The sequence below is a fragment of the Lampetra fluviatilis genome, chromosome 9 (genome assembly GCF_964198595.1).
Source record: "Lampetra fluviatilis chromosome 9, kcLamFluv1.1, whole genome shotgun sequence".
NCBI classification, from domain to species: domain Eukaryota; kingdom Metazoa; phylum Chordata; class Hyperoartia; order Petromyzontiformes; family Petromyzontidae; genus Lampetra; species Lampetra fluviatilis.
In genome coordinates this window covers 15,534,778-15,556,949 of record NC_136283.1, presented here as the reverse complement: position 1 = coordinate 15,556,949, position 22,172 = coordinate 15,534,778, and the positions used below count along the sequence as shown (strand labels likewise).

The window sequence follows — 22,172 nt, the reverse complement described above, 5'->3', positions numbered from 1 at the left end:
CCTCCTTGATTGGTGACGAGCACGGTATGTACGGTATTTACAATGTGCAGAAACGACCCTGCTTTCAAGAACTCTGCAGACGCAGCTGCGATAAAATCACAATGCGGGTACCTGGCACAGAGCCTGTGAAGTTGAGGGTGCAAAAAAAAACCGCAACTTAACCGACAGCTGACTGCGCAGCATCTACGCATTCAAGCGCAGGCGTCAGGTGACATGGAAAGGACACAAAAAGGGTCACGATTTGACACTTTGACGTTCAAACCGGCGATTGTTACCAAAGAATACAGATTGTTCTGCCAGCTTGGTGTTATTGGGGATGTATAATGGGAATAACAGGCTGCATTATCACCGTGGAAACGCCTGCTGCTGTGCATTTCTGCTACAGCAGACAGTCAGATTAATTTGAACACGGGGGTAGAAGAAGACGACAGCAGAGTAACCATTTGTCACTCCCTTTGAAAAATGTAATCTTTAATTAACATGTATGGATATTCATGCACGATGTCTGGCTTGAATGGAATAGTAGGCCCCAATACCCTCGAGCGCTCCCTCTAGTAGCGGCCCGTTCAACCAGCAGCAAGTAATCGCAAAGAAGCACCTTTGACCTAATATGCATGCAGGTACAATTATCACGGTGGATATGCTAAGAGTACTGGCAAAATCATTGCTGCTGCTGCATCAAAACCCCATTCACGAGCTGACTCGAAGCTGTGCCGTTGGGTGACGAGTTCGCGCGATATCAGCATTTCCCGACATCAGAGAGCTATCACCAGCATCATGGTGGTGGTCGAGTGACGACCTTGAATTCAACCGGAGCGTGAGTGCAACTCGCTCAACGGGATTGCGTTAAATGAGATGCGTGGTAGTAGCTTCCCGCGGCTTGTGATCGTGAGCCATCGCAGCAGCAGCAATAGCCGTGAGCGATGAGCTAAATCGGTCGTACCTGGCAGAGAGGCCCCTGGCCAGGCTGGCGGAGCCCAGGTAAGTGATGCTGTCAGCTAGAAACTGGCTCGAGGGAAGAGAGTCGTCACCGAGCTCCTTGAGATCCTCTGGGCGGAGGTACTCACCCCCGGCCATCCCGTCCTCACCTACGCGTCGAGCGTCGGGGGAGGGGAAGAGAGAAGGGGTGCGGAGAGTGGTTGGGGGCAGAATGGGCATAAGGGTCAGTGGAGCGTCGGGGTTAGAGCGGCAGCAGACGGGGCCCCTTGGTAGAGTGCCACACCAGGGTGAACTTGCGGGAGAAGAGGACGGAAGAGAAAACCGGTGACTCAACCCAGAATTGGGGCAGGAGGGGTCAGAGTGTACGTGACTTTCAAAACTGCTGAACTGTGATTGGTGACGACTGGCTGTTAAACTCCTGCAGTAAATGAAATGTATGCTTGCAAGATAACGCACAAGTGTGCCCGCCCTGTCTCTCTCTCTCTCGAGAAGAAGGTGCTGGCATGGTATCGAAACACTCTCAATCAGAGCTTATGAACAAATCCCTATTATTAGACGCTATGCAGTCCTCACAGATCACCAGCTCATCTGTCAGTGAAAGGATATGCGAACGTATTTTTAGCAACTCAAGAATCTGTTTATGAGTCAAATATACCACGTTGAAAAAAACAAAAGCCTCTCGCTAATTGTGATATTGAAATAGTAGAGGGAATGCATAGGCGGTATATACTTTTTCTTACGAAACTTCAACAAAGAATCTGCATAAAAGTATCAAGGCGTAAAGGGGATAACAGAGCCTGTGAGCTACAACTGTAATTTTACAGTCTCGTGACAAAAATGCCAATGACACATTGGCGCACACTTCAAGCCGTGCAAGAAACCCAGCAGTAGCCTCCCACCGCACACCACGAGCAGCAGTGTGGGCCTTGCGCGTGCGCCCCCCTCCATGATCTGTTAACGTCAACATTAAACCATACATTTCTCTGTCTCGATTACAAATTCAGGCCAAGGCATCCGGACTGACCTGAGTCGACCAATCGCACAGAGAGAAAGTAAATAATAAAGAAAGGGCAGAGTCCCCCCCCTGCCTCCGTACTCTCCCTCAACCCTTCCACCCCCCCGACAAGTTCAAGGCGATCGGAGCCCGGCGATTACCAAGACGGTAGCGCTGGCCGGGGCGCCACGCGGGCGTCCCGCGCGCGTGGGCGCGTCTCTACACACCACGCTGGGCCCTACGGTTCCTGTTGTGCTCCTGCAACGCGGGAAGATGCTTGGCATGGGGCTGAGCACTCGGGATGCCAAATCCCTTATGAGGAAATTGCAGCACGGTGTTGTGGCGCTGAAATTCAACCCTGGGAACATCGCCTGCTTCTTACAGACAGCGGCGTTGGCGGGTGTGGACTGCCGCCCCCCCAACACAAAGTTCGGGAGGCGTTCGGCTCTGTTTGTGTGAGAAACGCTAACAAGGTAAAGGCACAGCCCTGCAATTGCTTGCCCATGCCGCCGCTGGCAGAATGTGCTTCCACGAGAGGGTATCTCACGAACTCTTCCACTCTGGTCAGACATCTTGGAAGAGTTGGGAGCACCCACACCATCGGGGTGCCACGGTGGCGAAATTTTCACTCCCTCGCCGGGTATACAGGAGGTCACAGATTCAATCACGACCCTGACGCATGTATATTTGGAGTCTGCATGTCTCTCTCCCCGTGCTCATGTGGATTTTACTCCACGTCCTCTGGTTTTCCTCCTCACATTTAGAATCGGCATGCGTTTAGAGTATTTGGCTGCTATAAATTCCCAAATGATACGCCAATTCATTGAGCTATCATTTGTGGCCAGGTCGCTTCTGAGAAATAAGCTGTATAAGCTCAGTGGGCCTTAGCTGGTAAAATAAAAATAGTTAATAGTAAATGAAAACTACCCCGTTGGTGTGTGTGCGTATATTATAAAATAATAAACATTTTACATTATTGTTCCGTTGTTTACTTGCTTGTGTATATAGAAACTTGGTAAATTAGGCCGTTTTACAGATAATACGATGGCAATGGAAACAATACGGCGCTGCCAAATTGTGCAACGAAAATATTTTTTTTGGTTATTTGTTTTTAACACGTGCAGATTTTTACCATTGCAAGCCTTGAACTGGGGCGGGGGGGGGGGGTGAGAATGTCACAATCAGCAATTGGGGCGGTAATTATCCTGGCGAGGCAGCCAATGTTTCCACTGCTAGAACAACGAGTGCTCACTGGTATAGACTGTGCACAGTCGACCGACAGAACACCCCACTGGTGGGAGAGAAAAAAAGCGGTATTCCCACGACTCGTAAGGGTGCTCCCATATACAGTAGCACTAATAGCACACACCTGGGGAATATTAGAGTGCTCAGGTAAAAATGCAGGAACACGGTGTCGGAGATTAGGTGGAAATACTGCGGTGGATGGTCAATCAGCATCAGCCAATCGTGAAAAAGTCATGGCGAAACCATTGAATTAACCTTTGTATCGGAGGGAATTTTGTCAAGTGCCTCTATAAACAGGGACATTCAGTTACGTGGCAGTCACAGGTGTGAGCGGTTTCCTGGCAAAACTTGAGCAGACGATGGTTTGGGATAATAGTTTCCCTGCAGCAATTACTTAATTGACTGGTTCACACAGAGTCGTTTACTTTTATGCACGAGCACAAATGCGCATCTCTCGCACTGTGATAAATGAAATGGCGATGATAAATGAGCCGCCGAGAAGAGCAGGAAACGCATTCAGCAGGCCCACGATCGAGCGAATGTTTTCTTCAAGGCAGAGAGCTTTGGTGGTGACAAACGCTGTACATTTTTAAAACAACGTTGAGCCATTTTCAGTATCTGCCGAATTGCAGCACGTGTGGTTAATTACGGTTGCTTAGTCACTGCCAAGCCCACTGCTGCTTCCGGCAGGGCGAGCTCGTGCATTGCAATCTGGCCAAACCTTTATTCTGTCTGCGCGTGTGAAAATAAACGCTACGACAGTGAATTACCACGCTTCACAATCCCGGGATTAATGGCAAACGATGCGAACAGCGCACACTGAGAGCTGTGGAGAGGAATCACTGGCACGCTTCTTCCACATGGAAGCTCTCGGACTCGTGTCTGTGCAGTCATGCCACTGCGCCACTTTTAGCTGCCGCTGCCTCTGAAATGGATGTTGGAGACGAGAAGCTCCTAACAAGGTTTTGTGTCGCTGCATTTCAGGGACGTGCGCGCATGGACGTAGCATCGGGTCGCCGTTGTGCGCGGGCTCGGTAGGCACGCGGGCACCCGCGTTTAGCTGTCCGTGAGAGAGCTTCCCCGCTCAGACGTGCCTGTCGTTACCCGCCAAAAAGCTGACGACAACGCGCTAAACTGTATCCCAGATGTCTGACGGCATAAGCGCCCACGCACATCCCAAAACCACATGTAGATACATAGCCGTGTGTGTGTGGGAGGGACAGTGGGTCCATCACCGCCTCCTGCCAGTGCAGTTCCAAACTCAGACAGTGGTGGGATTTCAGAATTACGAGCCTTTTTATTTATTTATTGTTCAGATCGTCAAGTCACGGAGCGCTCGCAGATTAGACCGTCTCGTCACAAGCGAGACCTACGGGCAGTGCTTATTGCACCCGTGGGAAAACATAGGCATGCGTGACAGGGCAGGGAAGATCATGGGGTGGGGATGCAGAGTGGGGGCCAGAGCTTACTTGTGCCACCTCAAATGCCCCCTCCCTGCAAGATGACAGTTCAACTCTTTCTAGATTTGAACTCTTTCTAGATTTGAAGTTCAACTCTTCTCAGTATTTTACCTGCTTTGTATAATTACCAATACATGACAGCAAACCTTCTGCCGACCTTACCACTAATATCATTAACAAAGCACAGAATACTTGTTTGCTGTGCTGTGTGTATGTATGTTTACATTCTTTTGCTCGTACATAGCCAATCATGCTAATCGGAGGTGCGAGGGAAGGACAACAAACTAAAGTTCTAAATAAATTAGTTTTAAATCGAGCATTAAAAGTGCATAGCTCCAGTGGGTTCCTAATATCGGAAGGAAGAGCGTTCCAGATGGCCACAGAAGCGCATCTGAAAGCGCGTGATGCAGTGAGCGTCTTTATTCAGTGGTTAGACAAAAGCCCCAAAAACCCAACTTTAAATAACCAAGAAACTACTCCTTCTCAACACAGTTGCGCAGCAGTGGGGACAATGGTGATCTGGCTTCAGATACCACTATTACTGCACATAAGAAGCCACCTACGGTGACCTGGTCTTGAACAGTGGTCCACGTAGAGTGCGTCCGTGTGGCAGTGACCCTGTCCACATCCTGCCATTTCAGAATTCAATTTCAGCAGCGTCTGCATCGTGCACTAAACATAAGGAATAGACTGCCGCACCTATCACCTATCGACAGAATCAGACGTGGCATTCTTGAGCCACGCGAACTCTCGTAAAACCAGTGAAACTGCCTCAGGCCTGAATTAATAATCTCCCGCAGTAGCACTGCACTCAACGTGTCAGCATCAATTTAAAAAAGAACAGGAACTGATATTCAGAAAATTGACAACACTGCAACAAGCCCTGCGTCCTCGTTCAAACTCTGACACGTTGCACAACAGAAAGGAAAAGGGTTCCTTCTTGTAAGTCGCGTTAAGACTGATGCATGCATGGCTTGAAAATGTAAACGGAGCAGGTAAGAAAGGTTAGAGAAAAATAGTGCCACCGCCACTGTCAGCCTCCGCCTTCTCGCTTGCTGCACAATTGCGCACCCCACCGTGACACCCTGCACCACCGTGAGCCCCTTCCCCTAGCGAGACGAGGCCAGGGTAAGCTCCCTCTGCCACCCGCTCAGGCACAGAGGAGCCCTTGCACACTGAGAGGTCCGATGCAAAACGAACACAAACATCAAACAAAACAAATGTGATGTTAAAACGCAAAGGGTGAGGGAGGGGATGTAGGCGGACGGTAGAGGGCAGGGGCAAACATCAAATTAAATTAGAGAAATTAAAATCAACAATCGCCAACTCTGCACAACTGAACAATTAAATAGCTCAAAGTTGTGACGTACATGTGTGTTTGCAGTAAAACAATGACCATAAATTGAAGTTGAATTAAAACAAATGTCACGCAGTAGGTTAAATCTGCAAATAATAGACGTGGAAATGAGTGGTGAATCTTATCTCGCTGGGGCCACACAAGCAAACTTTTCATTTTTCGCTTGGCGAAAGCAAACCGTGTTAGACACACGCAAATCCTTTGCAAACAATCTGCGGATCGTGGTGAGTTGCAATGAGTGAATTTTTCAAATCGCTACATCCAATTCCCAAACAGCGTTTTCATTTGAACAATGTGCAGTTAGACGCCACTTCGAAGCATATCAAAGCAGTTGTGTGTCCCTGACAGGTCAATCCACTTTGGCGACAGAAATGAAAGTTTAACCCTCGGCACCAAAGCACTTCCTGGCCAAGCTACGGTGCTGTTGTGGCACCGAAAGAAGAACTTCTGATCCAGATTGAGCAGGCGGGGGGGGGGGAGTGGCAGCCACCGTGTGCCAGCACACTTGCTCACAGCGCAAGCTCTTACCTTCGTCGTCAGAAAGGTCTAGCGCATCATTCATGGTCTCAGGAACGTTCAACTTGTGCTTCTCTATCACCGTCTGCAAGGTGGGAAGGGTAGCGGAGGAGGAGTCGTAGCGGTGGTGGTGGGAGGAGAGAGGGGCGGTCGGGGCGGTCGGGTCGGGTGGGGGAGGAGGAGACATGAGATAAGCACCCTCCTGTGGGCGCATGCTAAGCTAGAGTGGCATCACTCCACGTGCTTGAGCAGAAGCATGGCAATAAAAACAAGGGTCCCTGCTGGCATTTGGGCATGAACAGCGTATAACTCGATCATCCCCGCAGGGAGAATCACCTGGAAAACAAACGCATTTGAATCACATTTGAAAAGAGCACGCGTAACGGCCATCAGCTGTCTCTTTATTCACCCTGGTTGAAATTCTACCCAGAGGTGGATAAAGCCGCACTGTTATTGCCAACATCCGCGTGGTCACATTATCACAACAGGAACGATTGAGATAACAACGAAATGGTTTCAAAGGTCACTCACCCGTCCACCACTCCGCTTACAGTATACTAATGTTACCAATGCAAAAACTATTTTAGTTTTTACACCTTACTCATGGACACACACACGGCAACAGCACCGCAGCTATGTAACATCTTCAGCAGACACCAACTGACCAAACGATCTCCTTATAATCCAATCGCATTAATCCGCTCAGTTCTAAATGTGTTGAACTTTCCGACTTTCCCTGCGTGTGGCCGCTGCAACCCCGGCGTACGCTGCTGTTCTGCGAGCACCGGGTGACCGAAGCGAGTTCGCTTTCAACGTGAGCGAGGAGACCGGATGGCCCAGAAGCAAACCCGCACCTGTACTCTGCCTCGTCAAAAGCACGATCCACCAGAGGATGAAAAGTGAGGGGCTGTGCGTGCTCAAAAATGCAAATCCAGCAAAGGGGTTTAATGTAATTAGGTAGATTGTCAGGGGGATCATCCGCGTGGAAGTGTAGCAGCCACACTCGGCAAAACGGAAAGAGAGCGCGAGTGGCTTCAGTTGCTCCGCGCACGCCGCGTGGCTGAGCGAGCGGATGGACACTCACGTTGACGCCCGTCACGGGCTCCTCGGTCAAGATGCTGAGCGTGTCCACCACGGAGATGTAGCCGAGGCGCCGTGCGATGGCCAGCGCAGTGTTTCCGTTCTGTGCGAGAGGGTCGCAAAGGGGCGCGGCGCTCAGCATCACTGGTGCGAACGTTTTTTTAAAATGTACATTTTGGTAGAAGGTTGTTTATGACATGTTGAGTATGTAAATGATGGAGCAGCAGTGGTACAGTGGTCAGCAATGCACACTGCCCATGGATAACATCAGTGACAAGTAATATCAGAACTGGTCCTGCCCTCTCCCCGCTTCACCAACGACCACTAATGAAGTGTGGTGAAGTATGGTCAAAAACCCCCATGACTTACATAGCATTGGGAAGCCTTCATCCATTTGTCTATTGAGAATGGCCGGACTTTCATTATTTATTTATACGTATACTCTACAAAACCAGGCTTAACTGAAAGAAAATAATTTCTATCTTCAATAAGAATTTTGCATAAAGTTGCCATTGTTGCAGATTATAACCCGAATGCCACAACTGCAGGAATAGTGCTAATCCCCCAGCAAAGTCCCTTGTTACGTGAACTGCTCGGCTGTGTGGGGCGACAGAAATGATGGACAGGAAACTCACGGCGGTCAGCTCGTTAGGGGAAGCTTCATGCTGCAGAAGGGCGTTGACCACGTGCGTGTGCCCCTGCTGCGCGGCCTGGTGAAGCGGCGTGTAGCCGTTCTGCAGTGCATTAAAAAAAAACAGAAACCTCCACCACCGCTCCGTCCGCGGGAACACACGTACAGCCCAGCGGTGTGCTGCTATAAAACAACGACCGCAGGTTATCGCGAAAGGCCTAAAAACACCTTCCTAGAAATTCCCGAGCGGCGTGCGTTACAGAACGAGAGTTTAGAAAGAATCGGCAAGCGCTGCCCAGTATCTGCGCGTGATGTCTTACCCGGGTCTTGGCGTTGACGAGGGCTCTGTTTCGTAAAAGGAAGTTCACCATCTTGATATTTCCGTAGTGGCTTGCCACATGCAGTGGTGTGTAGCAGAGCTGCATTGAGGCAGGCAGAAACAGATCAGATGGATAGTGGTAAACATAATAGTTCCCATGGACACAGTTAACATTTACACACTGGTCACGGTCACATTATTTTCATTTGCCCAAACTAGCTTGTGCACGTGAGTGCATTTCACGTCAAAATGTAATGTATTAAATTATAGCAATAATTATCATGGCCGGTTCAGCATTTTGACGGCGTTTTCTCGGTCGGGGTACCTTGGTGGTGGTGTTCACGTCAGCTTTATGCTTCGTCAAGATTTCCGCCACGTTCACTTTGTCCTCTTGAGCGGCGAGGTGCATGGCTGTGAGGCCACCCTGCACGAAATGAGAAGACACAAAGAGCAATGTTCTAAAAGCCACGTGGGCATGAGAACAACGCATTGTGAACGCACACCTGCACCATTACACAGCACAGGTCCACTTGCTGTCTTGCATGTCTTCAGTTTAAAAAAACCGAGAATAAAACGCCTCCACATTGTTTAGGGCAAAGGGCCATTGGCTTGTGGAGAAGGCTACGGTGGTGGCATGGTTAGCATGCCGGATTTTCAATCCAGAGGTCGCCGGCTCCATCTATCTGGTGCGGCAGTTTTCTCAGACTAAAAACTATTCTCGACGGTTTTTTATTTACCAGGTAAGGCCCACTGAGCCAGATAGCTGTTTCAGAAGCAACCAGGCCACAAATGATAGCTCAACCAAGTGGCTTATCACGTGAACATTTATAGTAGCCAAATATTCACATGATTTTAAATGTAGAGGGAAAAACCGGACGACCAAGAGAAAAATTCACAAGACCACATGGAGAAAATGCAAACACTAAATATACAGGCATCAGCATTAGGATTAAACCCACGATCTCCTGTATACCAGGTGAGGTAGTAAACATCTCGCCTTCGTGGCGTCTACGTGGGTTCACCACAGATAATCGATCGGGAGGTCCTGGATGGTGGAATAAAGCACTGGCAATTCCACCTCTTTCAAGATGTTGTCCAGCATTGAAGAGTAGGCCAAACACCCTCTAAAGCTCCCTCTAGTAGACATCATTCTGCCAATGGTGATGTGAGCAAAAAATTGCAGGGCGGCACTTCTACTTTTCTTTTCATACTACTTGCATTCTAGGCACATTTCTAATTATGCAAGTGTGGGTGAGCACATGCATAAACATGAGGTACTGGCTTGTGTGATTGCACGAATTAGCACGTGTGCACGTGTGTGTGCGTGTGTGCATGTATTGTGGGGAGCAATAGCGTAGCATTCAGTGCGCCGCGCTACAAACCCGGCAACCTGAGTTCGATCTCTCTTTGTGCCGATACGTGTTCTCTCTCTGTGTATATTTGTGATATCTGTCTGCTTATATGTCTGTCTATAGTTTTCTGGTTAGATTTTTGTTGCTATTTCTTTTATACCTGATGATGATTGCTTGTGTTGCAATCGAAACGTCGTAGTATGCTATTATTTAATTTATTATTTTATCTTTATACATGACTTTACCGAAATAACCAAATAATAATTCCTGCAGTCACGAAAGCTCCAAAATTAAGATTGAACCACTTCTACGGGGAAGTTTTAAGCTTATCTTTTTTCTCTCTCTCTGGTTTTTTGTTTTCTCTCTCTGCCTGTGTCCTCTCTTTGGAATTTTCACAATTAAATTCTAACTTAGCAATCTTTGAATTACGTAATCAACCAGGCTATGCGTTAATTGTGTGTTGACCGACTCTCTGTGTTGCATTACATTACATTTCGATATTTTGCTAGGTTATTTAATTTTAGTGTGTCTTTCTCCTAATTTTCAAGCTTGCGTACTTTACCACGTCGTCGTCCACTCATTGACATGCTAATTTTTTCTCTGCCCCCTCCCTCTCTCCGCCCCCACCCCCTCTCTATATTTAAGGCCTCGTCACAGAGACGATCCCTCTCTCTTTGTGCCGATACGTGTTCTCTCTCTGTGTATCTTTGTGATATCTGTCTGCTTATATGTCTGTCTATAGTTTTCTGGTTAGATTTTTGTTGCTATTTCTTTTATACCTGATGACGATTGCTTGTGTTGCAATCGAAACGTCGTAGTATGCTATTATTTAATTTATTATTTTATCTTTAAACGTGATTTTACCGAAAGAACCAAAGAATAACCTGAGTTCGATTGCTGCTCATGGCCAAGACCAGTGGCGATTATCTGAACAGGTTCTGGGCCTCACCTAAGTCAACTCGGTGTCAAATGAATGTTTAAAACATCGTCACTGGGGAAACAAAGGTGGCCGGGCGTGGTGCTGTCAACCCACCCCCTCGTGTGCCGTGCCGGCCTTCATAGGTGCTCGCTAACAGCACTTGCCCCAACAGTCTGTCCAGGCTATACGGGGGACCTTTGTCTTTGTATCTGTGTTGTGTTGTCCTTTGCAACCACTGCACTAGAAATCTGGCAACCCGAGTTCAATTCCCACTTGTGACCAATAACAGTGGCGAATATCTGAACCAGTCCTGAGTGCCTCTGAGGTCGACTTAGTACTAAATGAGGAACTGGAGTGGTGTGTACACGCCATCAGCAGCGGGGAGACAAAGGCAGCCAGAGATTTGTGTTGACCACCCACCCCGTCGTGTGCCATGCCGACCTTCATAGGTGCTCGCTAACAGCACGTGCCCCAACAGGACTTGTAAAATGCCGCACGGAGGACCTTTGTCCTCGTACGTGCGTGAGTGCATGAGTTTGAGCGTGCGTGCACGGGCGTGAGTGCGCGCGTGCATGTGGATGCTCGCCTTGGTAGCAAGGCTAATGCTGGCGTGTCGCCCCAGGAGAAGCGCCACCATGTCTGCATGGCCCTCCTGGGCGGCCAGGTGCAGCGGCGCCACGCCCTGCTGGGTCAGCACGTTGGTCTCCGCTCCCAGCTCCAGCAGCACCTTCCCCACCTCCAGCTGGTTCTTCTTGGCCGCGATATGCAGCGGAGTGTAGCCGTTCTGTGGCACATTCGGATTATCATCATCGTCGTCATCGTCAACCACGGTCAATCCACTGCTGGATGGAGGTCTACTCAAACCGCTGCCACCCGTCACGATGCTGCGATGCAACAGCCGTATGGCGGCCACACGTGAGATCATTTCACTGCTCCATGTCTTTCCTTGGCGAACATCCCCTCGGACGCCATTCCTTTAACAAGGTCGATTAGCCAACCGTGCACCTCCGATTAGCACGGTTGGCTATGTACGGTGCAAAAAAAATCAACACACGTACGTACGTGTGATCGCACCAGACAGAGTCCGTGCATTGTGCGTGGTGATGATCAAACCCATAAGGCGTCCTGTTCATACCCAGCGATTCTCAGCACCCCCTGTTCCTTCACATATCAACCAATGCAAGTGGTCGTGGATTAATTAGTCGTAAATGTATTTACAAGTTATTGTGTGTGATCAAAACAACTCCCAAGTTATTCATGGAGTCGTGGAGCAAAACTGATTCTTATGCTCACAATACACGCGTCACATCTGGCGTGTTAGAATGTATTATTTATAATCTAGGCAAATGATATACCGATACCTTTAGGCAATGCCTTCTTATCAAATCTCGGAAGCTTAGCAGTGCTTGGATGGGTAACCACCATGCAACACAAGCTTCCGTCATCAGGTGGAACAGCCACAGTAATTTTGCTGTGGCTGTTCCACCTGACGAGGGAAGCTTGTATTGCCTCCAAAACGTCGTGATTTAATTTAGTTATTTTCATTTTTCTTTTCCATCTACGTGACTTTACCGATCCTTGCAGTCACGAAAACTTAAAATCTAGAATTAACCACCATGCATTTCAGGGTGCTATAGGCTGCGGAGCCACATGGTGAGCAGCAGAGGGCAGTGCAGCAAAATCCATTGTTGTCCTGTACTTCATGCTCCCACGTCTATGTGTCCCGCTTTCACCAACCCACACTGACCAGCGTGGTGAAGCATGGTTAAAATAACCCCCACAACCCACGTGGTGCAAGGAGGCCCCCATCCAGCAGTGGATTGACAAAAGCCAGTCCATGTTCATGTACATTTAGGCTAATGGTACGAATGAACCAAACAAATGAGCCTAAACAAATGATATCGCACGAATGCGACACGCTAACGACAAAACAAGAGAGGAGACATGAGACGACCAATGAAATAGGCAGCCCAGACGAGGCCGTACCAATGAGACGATGTGAACGAGATAGCACAGCACAAATGAGACAGAAGCTACAAACGAGATACTGTATACAACAAAGTGAACAGAATCACGGCTCTCCTCTTATGACACTTTGTTGTAATGCTCTTACCCCGTGCCCCGACTGGACATCTGTGAAAAAGAGCTTTACGGCTCATCGGATTCCTCCAGTATAAATAAACATTCTGATTGAATTCATCGAATCGTACGCGAGCCGTTAACAGGCCGTGCCCAGAAAGAACAAACAGCTGTTCACGCAACGGCAGCGTCTCGCTGTTTCTGCACGAACATCGATCTGGCCACAGCAACTGGCACGCCGATTCGGCATGTGTTTGTACGCCCGTGACCCCCCGCTTCGTGCGACTACTGGGGCACCTGCCCCCACACACGGCGGTCCCACACCGTGGAGAACGCCCCCCCCCCCCCCCTTATGGCGGTGGCCAAGAAAATGAAGTGAGAAGGTGTATTGGTCTCGATGACGTGGCAATCACGCGCTTAGCAGATGCACTTCTGTGGCCGTCTGAAACGCTCTTTCTTCCAATATTAGGAAGCCACTCGTATCTATGCATTTTTAATGCTCGATTTAAAACTAATTTCTGTAGACCTGCTTTTGTGTTTAGTTTATTGTCCTTCCCCCGCATGATTGGTTACATGTGCTGCGAAATAAGTTAAACATACATACATACAGCACAGCAAACAGAGCATTCTGTGCTTCATTAATGATATTGGTGGTAAGGTAGGTAGAAGGTTTGCTGTCCGATATTGATCATTAAACAAAGCAGGTAAAATCCTCAGCAGAGTTGAATTGTCATCAGTGACAGGAGCTATGCACTTTCAAATCAAGATTGAAAACGCCTTTCTTTACAACTGCGCTTTGTGTTTAGATTGCTGTCCTTCCCCCACACCTCCAATAAGCACGGTTGGCTATGTACAGAGCGAAAGAAGATCAACATACGTACATACATACTATAGAGCGGTTGAGTCATTTGGATATCAAGTCGCGAATTTTGAACGCAAAACGAGGACCGTGTCTGGAGGTACGTGGTGCGTAGGCCGACTTGGTCGCCTGGTGGTCGGAGTGCGTGCCTCTTGCACAGTGTTGGTGGGATGTGCAAATCGCGATGTGGAAATATTCCCGAGCGAGTACATAATCTGATCATTTGGGTAATCATCAAATATTCCAGTAATTCCATCATAAAGATAGGGCACGAAGTGCTAATGTCATGGCCAGATGTCCCTTCACTGAACCGGAGTGAACGGGTGAAATCTATTTTAAGTAAAACTATCCCACTGCAGTGATATAAATGGCACATGGATCATGTTATATATCTAATTGATAATAAGAATAAGAATTAACAATCATTTTCCAAACCATTGCTGGATATGGACCTCTCCATTTGTTTAGATCGTGGGGGCTGTTTGACCACACTGCACAACGATGGCCAAAATGTGTTGATGAAGACCCAACGACCGGATCAGATATCATTTGCTGCCGATACTTTGCCCTGGATTGGAATAGAGCTCAGGTCACTCGATAGACAGCACAGCGTGCAAACCACCGTGCCTATAAGCTCCGGCCCCTTGGATCGTTCTGTTATTGTTACGATGCCTCAGGAGAGTGAATTTGAGCAGTGTATAACAATTGTGATGACAATTGGAAGAAACGTTGAGAATAAAGGAAAGCATAAAGTGAGAAAATGTCAGTATTGATGGTCATTGTCAGCACTTGTTGTTGCACACAATGCCAAAGAAATTTCCAAAGTTCACAAAGTGAAATACGATGCATTTCAATAAAATTAAAACTATGTCAATATTACTTGAAAAACTGCAATCAACAAAATGTATAGTTTTATTCACATTTTTGTGGTCAAATTTGCTCACGATAAAAATAAAATGGAGAGAAAGAACAAACGTCAATCACCGCTATTGTGACCAGGCTATTTACAATATCCAAGGAGCGCGGGGCAGCGTACGGTGTGCGTGCACGTCGGGGCGAGGTGTGTGAGCTGGGCTGACCTTGGCAGTTGAATGCGGGGAGGCCCCTTTGTCGAGCAGCAGCAGCGCCACTTTCTGATGGTCGTAGTGCGTGGCCACGTGCAGCGGGGTCAGTCCGTTCTGTCCAACGAGAACACAACAACAACCGCAATTCGCATGAAGCGGCAGTGCCATCACTATGGCGCTTGTGCCAGCTGTGCACTCTAATGCCACGTGAATTGTCGAAAGCCCGCTGGCAGGAAGGTCACGGGACAGACCCCAAGTGCCATGGGTTGTCTGACTAAGATGACTGGCCGATGCACCACCTGTAGACCCCAACGAGAACACAACACGTGCACACCCACACAGACACACATAGGTTCCCTTCTATATCTTGCACATTCGAAGTGGATAGATGAGGGGCACCAGGTCGATGGAGACCCATTAATTTGAATTTCTGTCAAACGCAACAATATGTATATCATACTGAGCAGGCCTGCATTGCCTCCGCGGCTGTGTGGATACGAGGTTTCTACTCCAGAGCCCCGTCAGCCACCTACTGGCCAGAATCATTATTTCGCACCCGTGCACATAGACCCGGAGCAAACAGGGACTGTTAAAAACCAAACAATTCATTGGTTGGTGCCTATATAGCCTTGTAGACTGGCATGTATTGTTTGCGAGCACCTATTCATATTGAGGCCGGTATGGTGCCCAAGGGGGTGGCGTGGCCAACACCATGCCGTGCCACCTTTGCCTCCCCAGTGATGATGTTCACACACCTCATCCAAGTGCTACATTTTTCGTTGACTTTCGGAGGCCCAGGTTTAGGAAGGAGACCAGAAGCATTTGAAAGAACACTCAGATTGCACAGTGCGCTAACCACTGGACCATCACTCCTCGGACATACCCAAAAATCGCACGCATAATCCATATCGTTAATTTACGTAAGTGGGGGGTGCTGATCGTGAACTAAGCCATATTATCCCTGAATGATTACAGAGTAAACAGAATAACAAATTGTTCTAGCATATGCGTGGATACACGTCTTTAATAATTGTATTTGGCTGGAGGTGGCCCGGTCGCTTCGAGTTCACATCACTGAGCTGCAACTGCCGAGACCCTGGGTTTGAATACGGTGTCAGGAAACTGATTAAGGTGTAGTAAGTGGATAGTCTCAGCCCAGTAACCATTAGCTGAGCACAAACCATCTCATAACAAATTCCAAATACAACAATAATATAAATGAACGAATCGGTAGTACACCGGTGGTGTGCAGATTTTTTTTTTATCACGTTATTTATTTCTTTATTGATCCGCAACCCCGGTCAGAAAATCTTGCAGGGTGGTGAGTCAAAATCAGTTCTGGTGATGTCGAAGCAATCGGAAGAAGGTTATGAGCGGCTGAACATGAAGCTTCACAGTCTGTTGCTGTATAGCAGCACCCAGCCTGATGACGATTGGCTGCTCCGTGTCCCAAAGGCAGATTTGAGTCGTGCCCTACCTAGATTTGGTAGGACCGTTCCTCGAAATATGGGTCACTTTCAGAGATCTCAGAATTAGGTCTGTAACCGCTCCTTCTTCGAGCTGCCGTTTTCAAAGACAAGGGGCCATTTTACATTGCTCTGTGAGATTCCCCAAATGGAAACTTCATCTCATATCGTGACGCTGCCAAAAGCATAGTTGAAATGAAATTTGGAAACAAAAACATGTAACTTGGCCGAGAAATAAGAACGTTTATTCTTGCGTAAATAGCTTTGTCACAACATTGATATACACTTTCACAATGGTTCTATTAAGTAGGTAATCTACTGTAGATTTTTCTAACTAAATTACTGCTACTCTTGTATTTCTACATCATATTGGTGTGTGTGTAAGTGTGAATGTTGGTGGGGAGCGGTCGTGGAACAGTTAGCGTGCTGCGCTACGAACCTGGCGACCTGAGTTTGATTCCTGTTCACGGCCAACACCAATGATGACCAGAACCAGTCCTGGGTCTTTCCTAGATCGACTCAGCCTAAAATTAGTACCTGGTGTGGTGTGTAAATATCGCCAATCAGGAAACAAAGACAGCCAGGCGTGGGGTTGACCACCCACCCCCTCGTATGCCATGCTGGTCTTCATAGTTGTTCGCTAACAGCACTTGCCCCAACAGTCTGTTAAGGCTCTACGGATAATCTTTGTCTTTGCATTTGTACATGTGGGTGCGCATGTGTGATGGGTCAGCAGTGCTAATACCTTGCCCTTGGGGTCAGCAGACGCGTATTTCTCCAGAAGTAAAGTGGCGACTTCCAGTCGGCCGTACTTGGAGGCAATGTGGAGTGGCGTGAACCCTTTCTGTAGGGCACACCAAGAAAGTTACTAAACACCCCACAACTCCTGCTGATGCATTTGGTTGCGAACTAAAACCCAGCGAGTTCCCACCGAGGTGCCCGCAAGGCCGTGGCAAAGTGGTCTGTGGAAGTGTTGCACATTCTACGAATTAAACGAGTCGTTTGACTTTGGAAGAGTGCATTGTTGGCGCATGGTGGTCTGCAGAAATCGTTGTTTAGAGGGTTGCCCGTGGCCCATAGGTCCATAAGGGGTTTATAATCACTGCTCAAGGAAAAGTCTTTCCATAAGCAACATAGATCACATTTCCCCACGACCCAGAGAATGTCCTTACATATTATTATTGTATAAAATGGGATAAGAAAGCAGAGCAGTAATGCATTATTGTTATAGCTGTAAAGCTATTGTTGCATGCTGCAGCATAAATTACTTTACAACACTAGTAATGCACTTATTGACGAATATATGTGGTCGCACACTGCAGTGCATATTTTTGGTTTTTATACGTGCAATAGCTTCTATTTGTCTTTGAACTGCCTTTGATGTAATGCAATATAGCCGTACATTTATTGCACATATCAAGGCAATCTCGATTAAAATAAAGTAATTACTGCCATTATTTCTCATCTGCGATTGCCCCACTGAGTTAACTGCACAATAGCATTGTATTATGCTTGAAAAGACGACGCTTGGATGAAGCCCAACGTCTGAGTAGGGAAAGCGAGCATTGTGCTGTTAATATCAGCCCCATGAAGCGCGAACAAACTCCACCAAAAGGAGTAAATGTGAATGCCCCAATGGAGAAGACAAATGTCGTGAAGGGATGTTTCTATTCACCTGGTTAACAACACGGGGTCACTATTAATAGTGAGAGTGCACCGGGAGACGCTGGCTGCAAGGTGACCACGAGCAGTGGTTTCACGAACCCGTCTGTGCAAACTTTTGAGTGATGTCCTTTGCTAAGTATGATTTTTTTTTATTGTGGGGAGATCCAGACTTCGTCCCAGACACAAAACATTGATTAAATAAGAAAACAAACAAAAACCAAGAAACGAAGACACCAATGCTGCAAAAGGTTATCTTGAAAGCTTTCCTGGATAACCAAATAACCGTAACACGTGGGCCTAATTGCAGCTGGATTTGCCTGGGTTGGCGCCCTGGAAAATATTCCCATGCCCAGAACACCACGACCGGTACAGGCAGTCCTCAGGTTACAGAAGGGTTAGGTTCCCGAGCATGATCCGTAACCCTAATTTTTCATGTCGGAAACTGAACAATTATCCCCCAAAATCAAGATAAAATCTTAGAGCCGGAAATAGTTGTGCCTCCCCTACCCGATCACTAGGTTTCTTTTCTCTCAGCACTGTATTGCACTGCCGTCCATTTTCTATCGCTGTCTGTATCGCTGTACATCCACTCTGCACTTCCTATTATTCTTTCATTGCGTCGAATATCTACCCTAACGCTACCCATAATTAAACAAATGGAACATATACTATATCCAATTGTTTATGCATACCACAAAAATGTTAATATTGATTGTTAACGGAAAGCAGTCACTTCCGAATGTTCACTTACCGAGCATTAGGCTAGGCCTAGACTTCTCCGATCGCTGTTGGCTGAGACCATGAGTGATCGAAGTGTAATCGTGTTAAAAAAAGGCACATACGGTTAATAACTCATGAAATAAACTTAAAATTAAGAAAACTAGCAGTAGAAACATGGGAAAAATTGTTCTAAGCATAGAAAACAAACAATTACGTAATGCTACAAAAGGAAAATAATTACATAATGCAATAAAACATACATTTACCTGAATCCTTCCTCGTGAAGCTTGTGCTCGGTGAAGGCTTAGTTTTGGTGGAGCGAGGCGTAAGGCGGGACTTAGGCCTCGCTCCACGGTATTCATCTGCAACCTCACTGCGCTGCACTATCTGTGATTACGTAACTAATGCAAACATTTCCGCATGTTGAATTTTTTACATGATTTATGGGAGCATTTCCATAAAAGTCGAAGTTCGGGGCTGTAAAGCTCTTGCGATGCCCGCAGCTACTATGAGTCACGACTCCAATCTAGCAGCGACCCAGAAAACATTCAGTGAAAAAATGAATCCTGACTATCTATCCTAGGAGAGCCACCTCGGATGCAAAGTAAAGCACCGTCTGTTTGCAAGCGCCGTGATGTACTGAGCCTTAATTGACCTTGGTAACCGGCGAGATGTCGGCGCCGTTCTCCAGCAGCAGCGAGGCAACGTCGCCGTGGCCCTCCCTGGAGGCAAAGTAGAGCGGCGTGGAGCCGCTGGCGGTCGGCGCGTTGGGGTCGGAGCCTCGCTGCAGCAGCAGCTGCACGATCTCCGCCTTGCCCAGCCGCGAAGCGATGTGCAGCGGCGTCTGGTCCTCCTTGGAGGGTGGGGGGGGGGGGAGTTTCGGGGGAGAAAGCGGTACGTGTCGAGAGAGGGGGCATGGCGCAGTGAGGGGTAAGTTCCAGGCAAGTTGGCAAAGTGAGGAATGGATGAGTGGGGAGGACAGGTTGGAGGAAACGGGGGAGGGGGGGGGTTGTGGAGAACACCACCAATTTACCACGTGCACACAATTTCGTGGATAGCTTCACCTGCAGTCCACTGAACACACAAGTGTGGCGTTACATTAGATCAAGGAAGGGTTTCTAATTGTTTGGACTGCATAGCCACGTGTGGAACAAAATCACAAAAAGTAGTTTGCTATGAAGAGATGCACAATTAGAATACTGCTAGAGAAGTGAATGCTGGACCTAAAGATCTGCTGGGGATGATGGGACAGTGAACAGAGAGAGTTGTATGCAGTCAATAGAATGTTTATTGCACTTATTTAACCACTCTTGATGAACCTGAGATATTTATCGCCACTGATGTTGGCTGTTGGTATGAATTGATTTCAGGACGCAAGTGTTATAGTGCAGTGCGCTAACCACTAGATCACTGCTCCACCCCCGATTAATTGCTGATAAATGCAATTTTTATTTTGGGGGTTCTTAACGGCCGTGGTGTAATGGTGCGCGCACTGGAAATTTAATCCAGAGGTCACCGGTTGGATACCATCTCCCAGCATGGCAGTTGAAACAACAGTGAAAGCTTCTCAAATCCACCTCCTCTGTCCGCCCAGCAGTATAAATCTGTCCAACACAGTCGCTCGAATTCTGGTGGAGTAAAGAGTGGGTCATTCCTACTTGGCCAGTTCGGAAGAGGCCAAATACCCCCCTAGAGTGTGTGGCTCTCTCAAGCTCGCTCCTGCGGAGGCCCGTTTGCCAGCAGTGGCATGGAGAAAGTGACCGGAAGTCTGCAACTCTGCAAGGAGGCCAAGCGCTGGTGTGTTCTCTGCGTACCCGCGCCTTGACGCCCACACGTGCCCCACTCTGCAGCAGCGTCTTCACCACCTCCAGCTGCCCAGCTCGCGAGGCCATGTGCAGCGGCGTCTCCCCGCGCTGCGGGAGAACCAAACAGACACACACGACACGCCACACTCCGTGAGGGCGGTGGCGTGGCACGGCGGTCGCACGTTCGCTGCTCGTTGCGAGGGTTCGCAGCTGCAATCCGGTAGGCTGGCCACCGGTTATTACTGTGGGCGCGTGACCTTAAAATCCTACAAGCCGTCTGCTTCATTGTGGAGGCTAAAGATCCCGTGACGTCGTGTCAAATGAGGCCGTTGCAGGCATCATGGTCCAAATTCAAAAAATTACATTGCAAATGGCGCAATTGGGATTGCACACAGCAACATCGCCCCCCCTACTGTGAAACTACTGAAGACTACGTCTGTGAAGCGCAGCAGCGTCTCCCTTCCTAATAGCCTTGTGCTATCAGAATGGCTCGAATGCCAAATGTTCCAAATTATGAACCATTATTGTGAGTTTCACTTCCAGCAGCAACAAAGCAAAGCAAACCACCACTGCATAGCTCTTCACGGTTGTGCAGCTCTCTGATGTATTCGGGTCTGTATTGCGTTCATATCACGCGGTACAAACCAAAAAACAGCGGAGAGCCCCACAATATAACTTGTGTGCAATTACAAAGTGAATTCACTGCGCAGCACACCTGTAGATGCAAGCTGTGATAACATACGCGGTGTCCATATAAAGGTATATTCCATTATTTGGCAATTATAATTAGGCAGCAGTTTGAACCGGTTGAATGTTGTGGGTTATGTGGGAGACGTGAAAAATTAAGTGGCAAAGCAATCTAAACCTTGAGTGATCTTTCACAGCGCGGAATGGTAGCACGTGTAATGATCGCAGCCAAGAAGCTGGCGAACACGTGGGGCTCACGCGAACGGCGATGCGACGTTCATGGAGGTGTGGAAGGATCAGCCTCGGGTGAGACCTAATTTCCACGCCGCCACGGAAGCATTGGCACCGAGTGCATAGATCTATAGGCCGAATTGAAACCGCCATCGAATTAAAATAATTTAATAACGGACGGCACCGGTATAATAAGGTCAACTTATAACACGCTGCACAGTATTCACACAGAAGTGGGAGGAACCACAGACAAGCGGGAAAAGTAGCCAGGCGGTGAGTCAGTACCAAGTGTCCCCCCAAATTAATGAGTGTTTGCATTTGGGAAGAAACTGTAGAAATCACATGCAATGTGAGGGGGCAACACTCTATCCCATACAGATGGAGATTGGTCTACTGCTTTCATGCCTTCTCCTGATAAACCCAGGGGGGGTTATGGCACCTCAGCACCCCACGGGAAGGGAGCTTCACAACACTTGTGTGATCTGCCAACCACAGTGTTGGATTATGGGCGTGCACCACCACCAACACCGCCCGGCTACGGACACCCCGTATCATTGCCGCTTGTGCAGACAACGTTTTATTATGCGACTCAATCAAGAGAGGTCAAATGTTGTATATGACGGTGGCGTCTTTCGTGGGTGTCGCACGGCACACGAGACGGCCAAACTGTGATGATGCAACGGGATAACGGACAAGAGACTCGCAGCAGCAGCATTGCACAGACAGGGAGGTGATGACAAGCAGGTGAATGACCTGAAAGCATACGCACAGGACGTCATCAATG

The 22,172-nt window shown here is 48.1% G+C and overlaps 1 protein-coding gene across 21 annotated transcripts in view; it reads right to left on the bottom strand.

Annotated features, from left to right (window-relative positions):
• Positions 1 to 22,172, bottom strand: part of LOC144934252 (uncharacterized) — a 277,017-nt gene that overhangs the window by 60,532 nt on the left and 194,313 nt on the right. For all 21 annotated transcript variants that reach the window (XM_078859921.1, XM_078859918.1, XM_078859913.1 and 18 more), the window contains 11 exons: positions 20,480 to 20,578; positions 19,321 to 19,518; positions 17,026 to 17,124; positions 14,830 to 14,928; positions 11,399 to 11,596; positions 8,867 to 8,965; positions 8,543 to 8,641; positions 8,227 to 8,325; positions 7,596 to 7,694; positions 6,524 to 6,596; positions 944 to 1,088 (listed from right to left, as the gene is read on the bottom strand). In XM_078859921.1, coding sequence (XP_078716047.1) covers positions 944 to 1,088; positions 6,524 to 6,596; positions 7,596 to 7,694; positions 8,227 to 8,325; positions 8,543 to 8,641; positions 8,867 to 8,965; positions 11,399 to 11,596; positions 14,830 to 14,928; positions 17,026 to 17,124; positions 19,321 to 19,518; positions 20,480 to 20,578 — 1,307 coding nt within the window. The remainder of the gene's footprint in view (positions 1 to 943; positions 1,089 to 6,523; positions 6,597 to 7,595; positions 7,695 to 8,226; positions 8,326 to 8,542; positions 8,642 to 8,866; positions 8,966 to 11,398; positions 11,597 to 14,829; positions 14,929 to 17,025; positions 17,125 to 19,320; positions 19,519 to 20,479; positions 20,579 to 22,172) is intronic.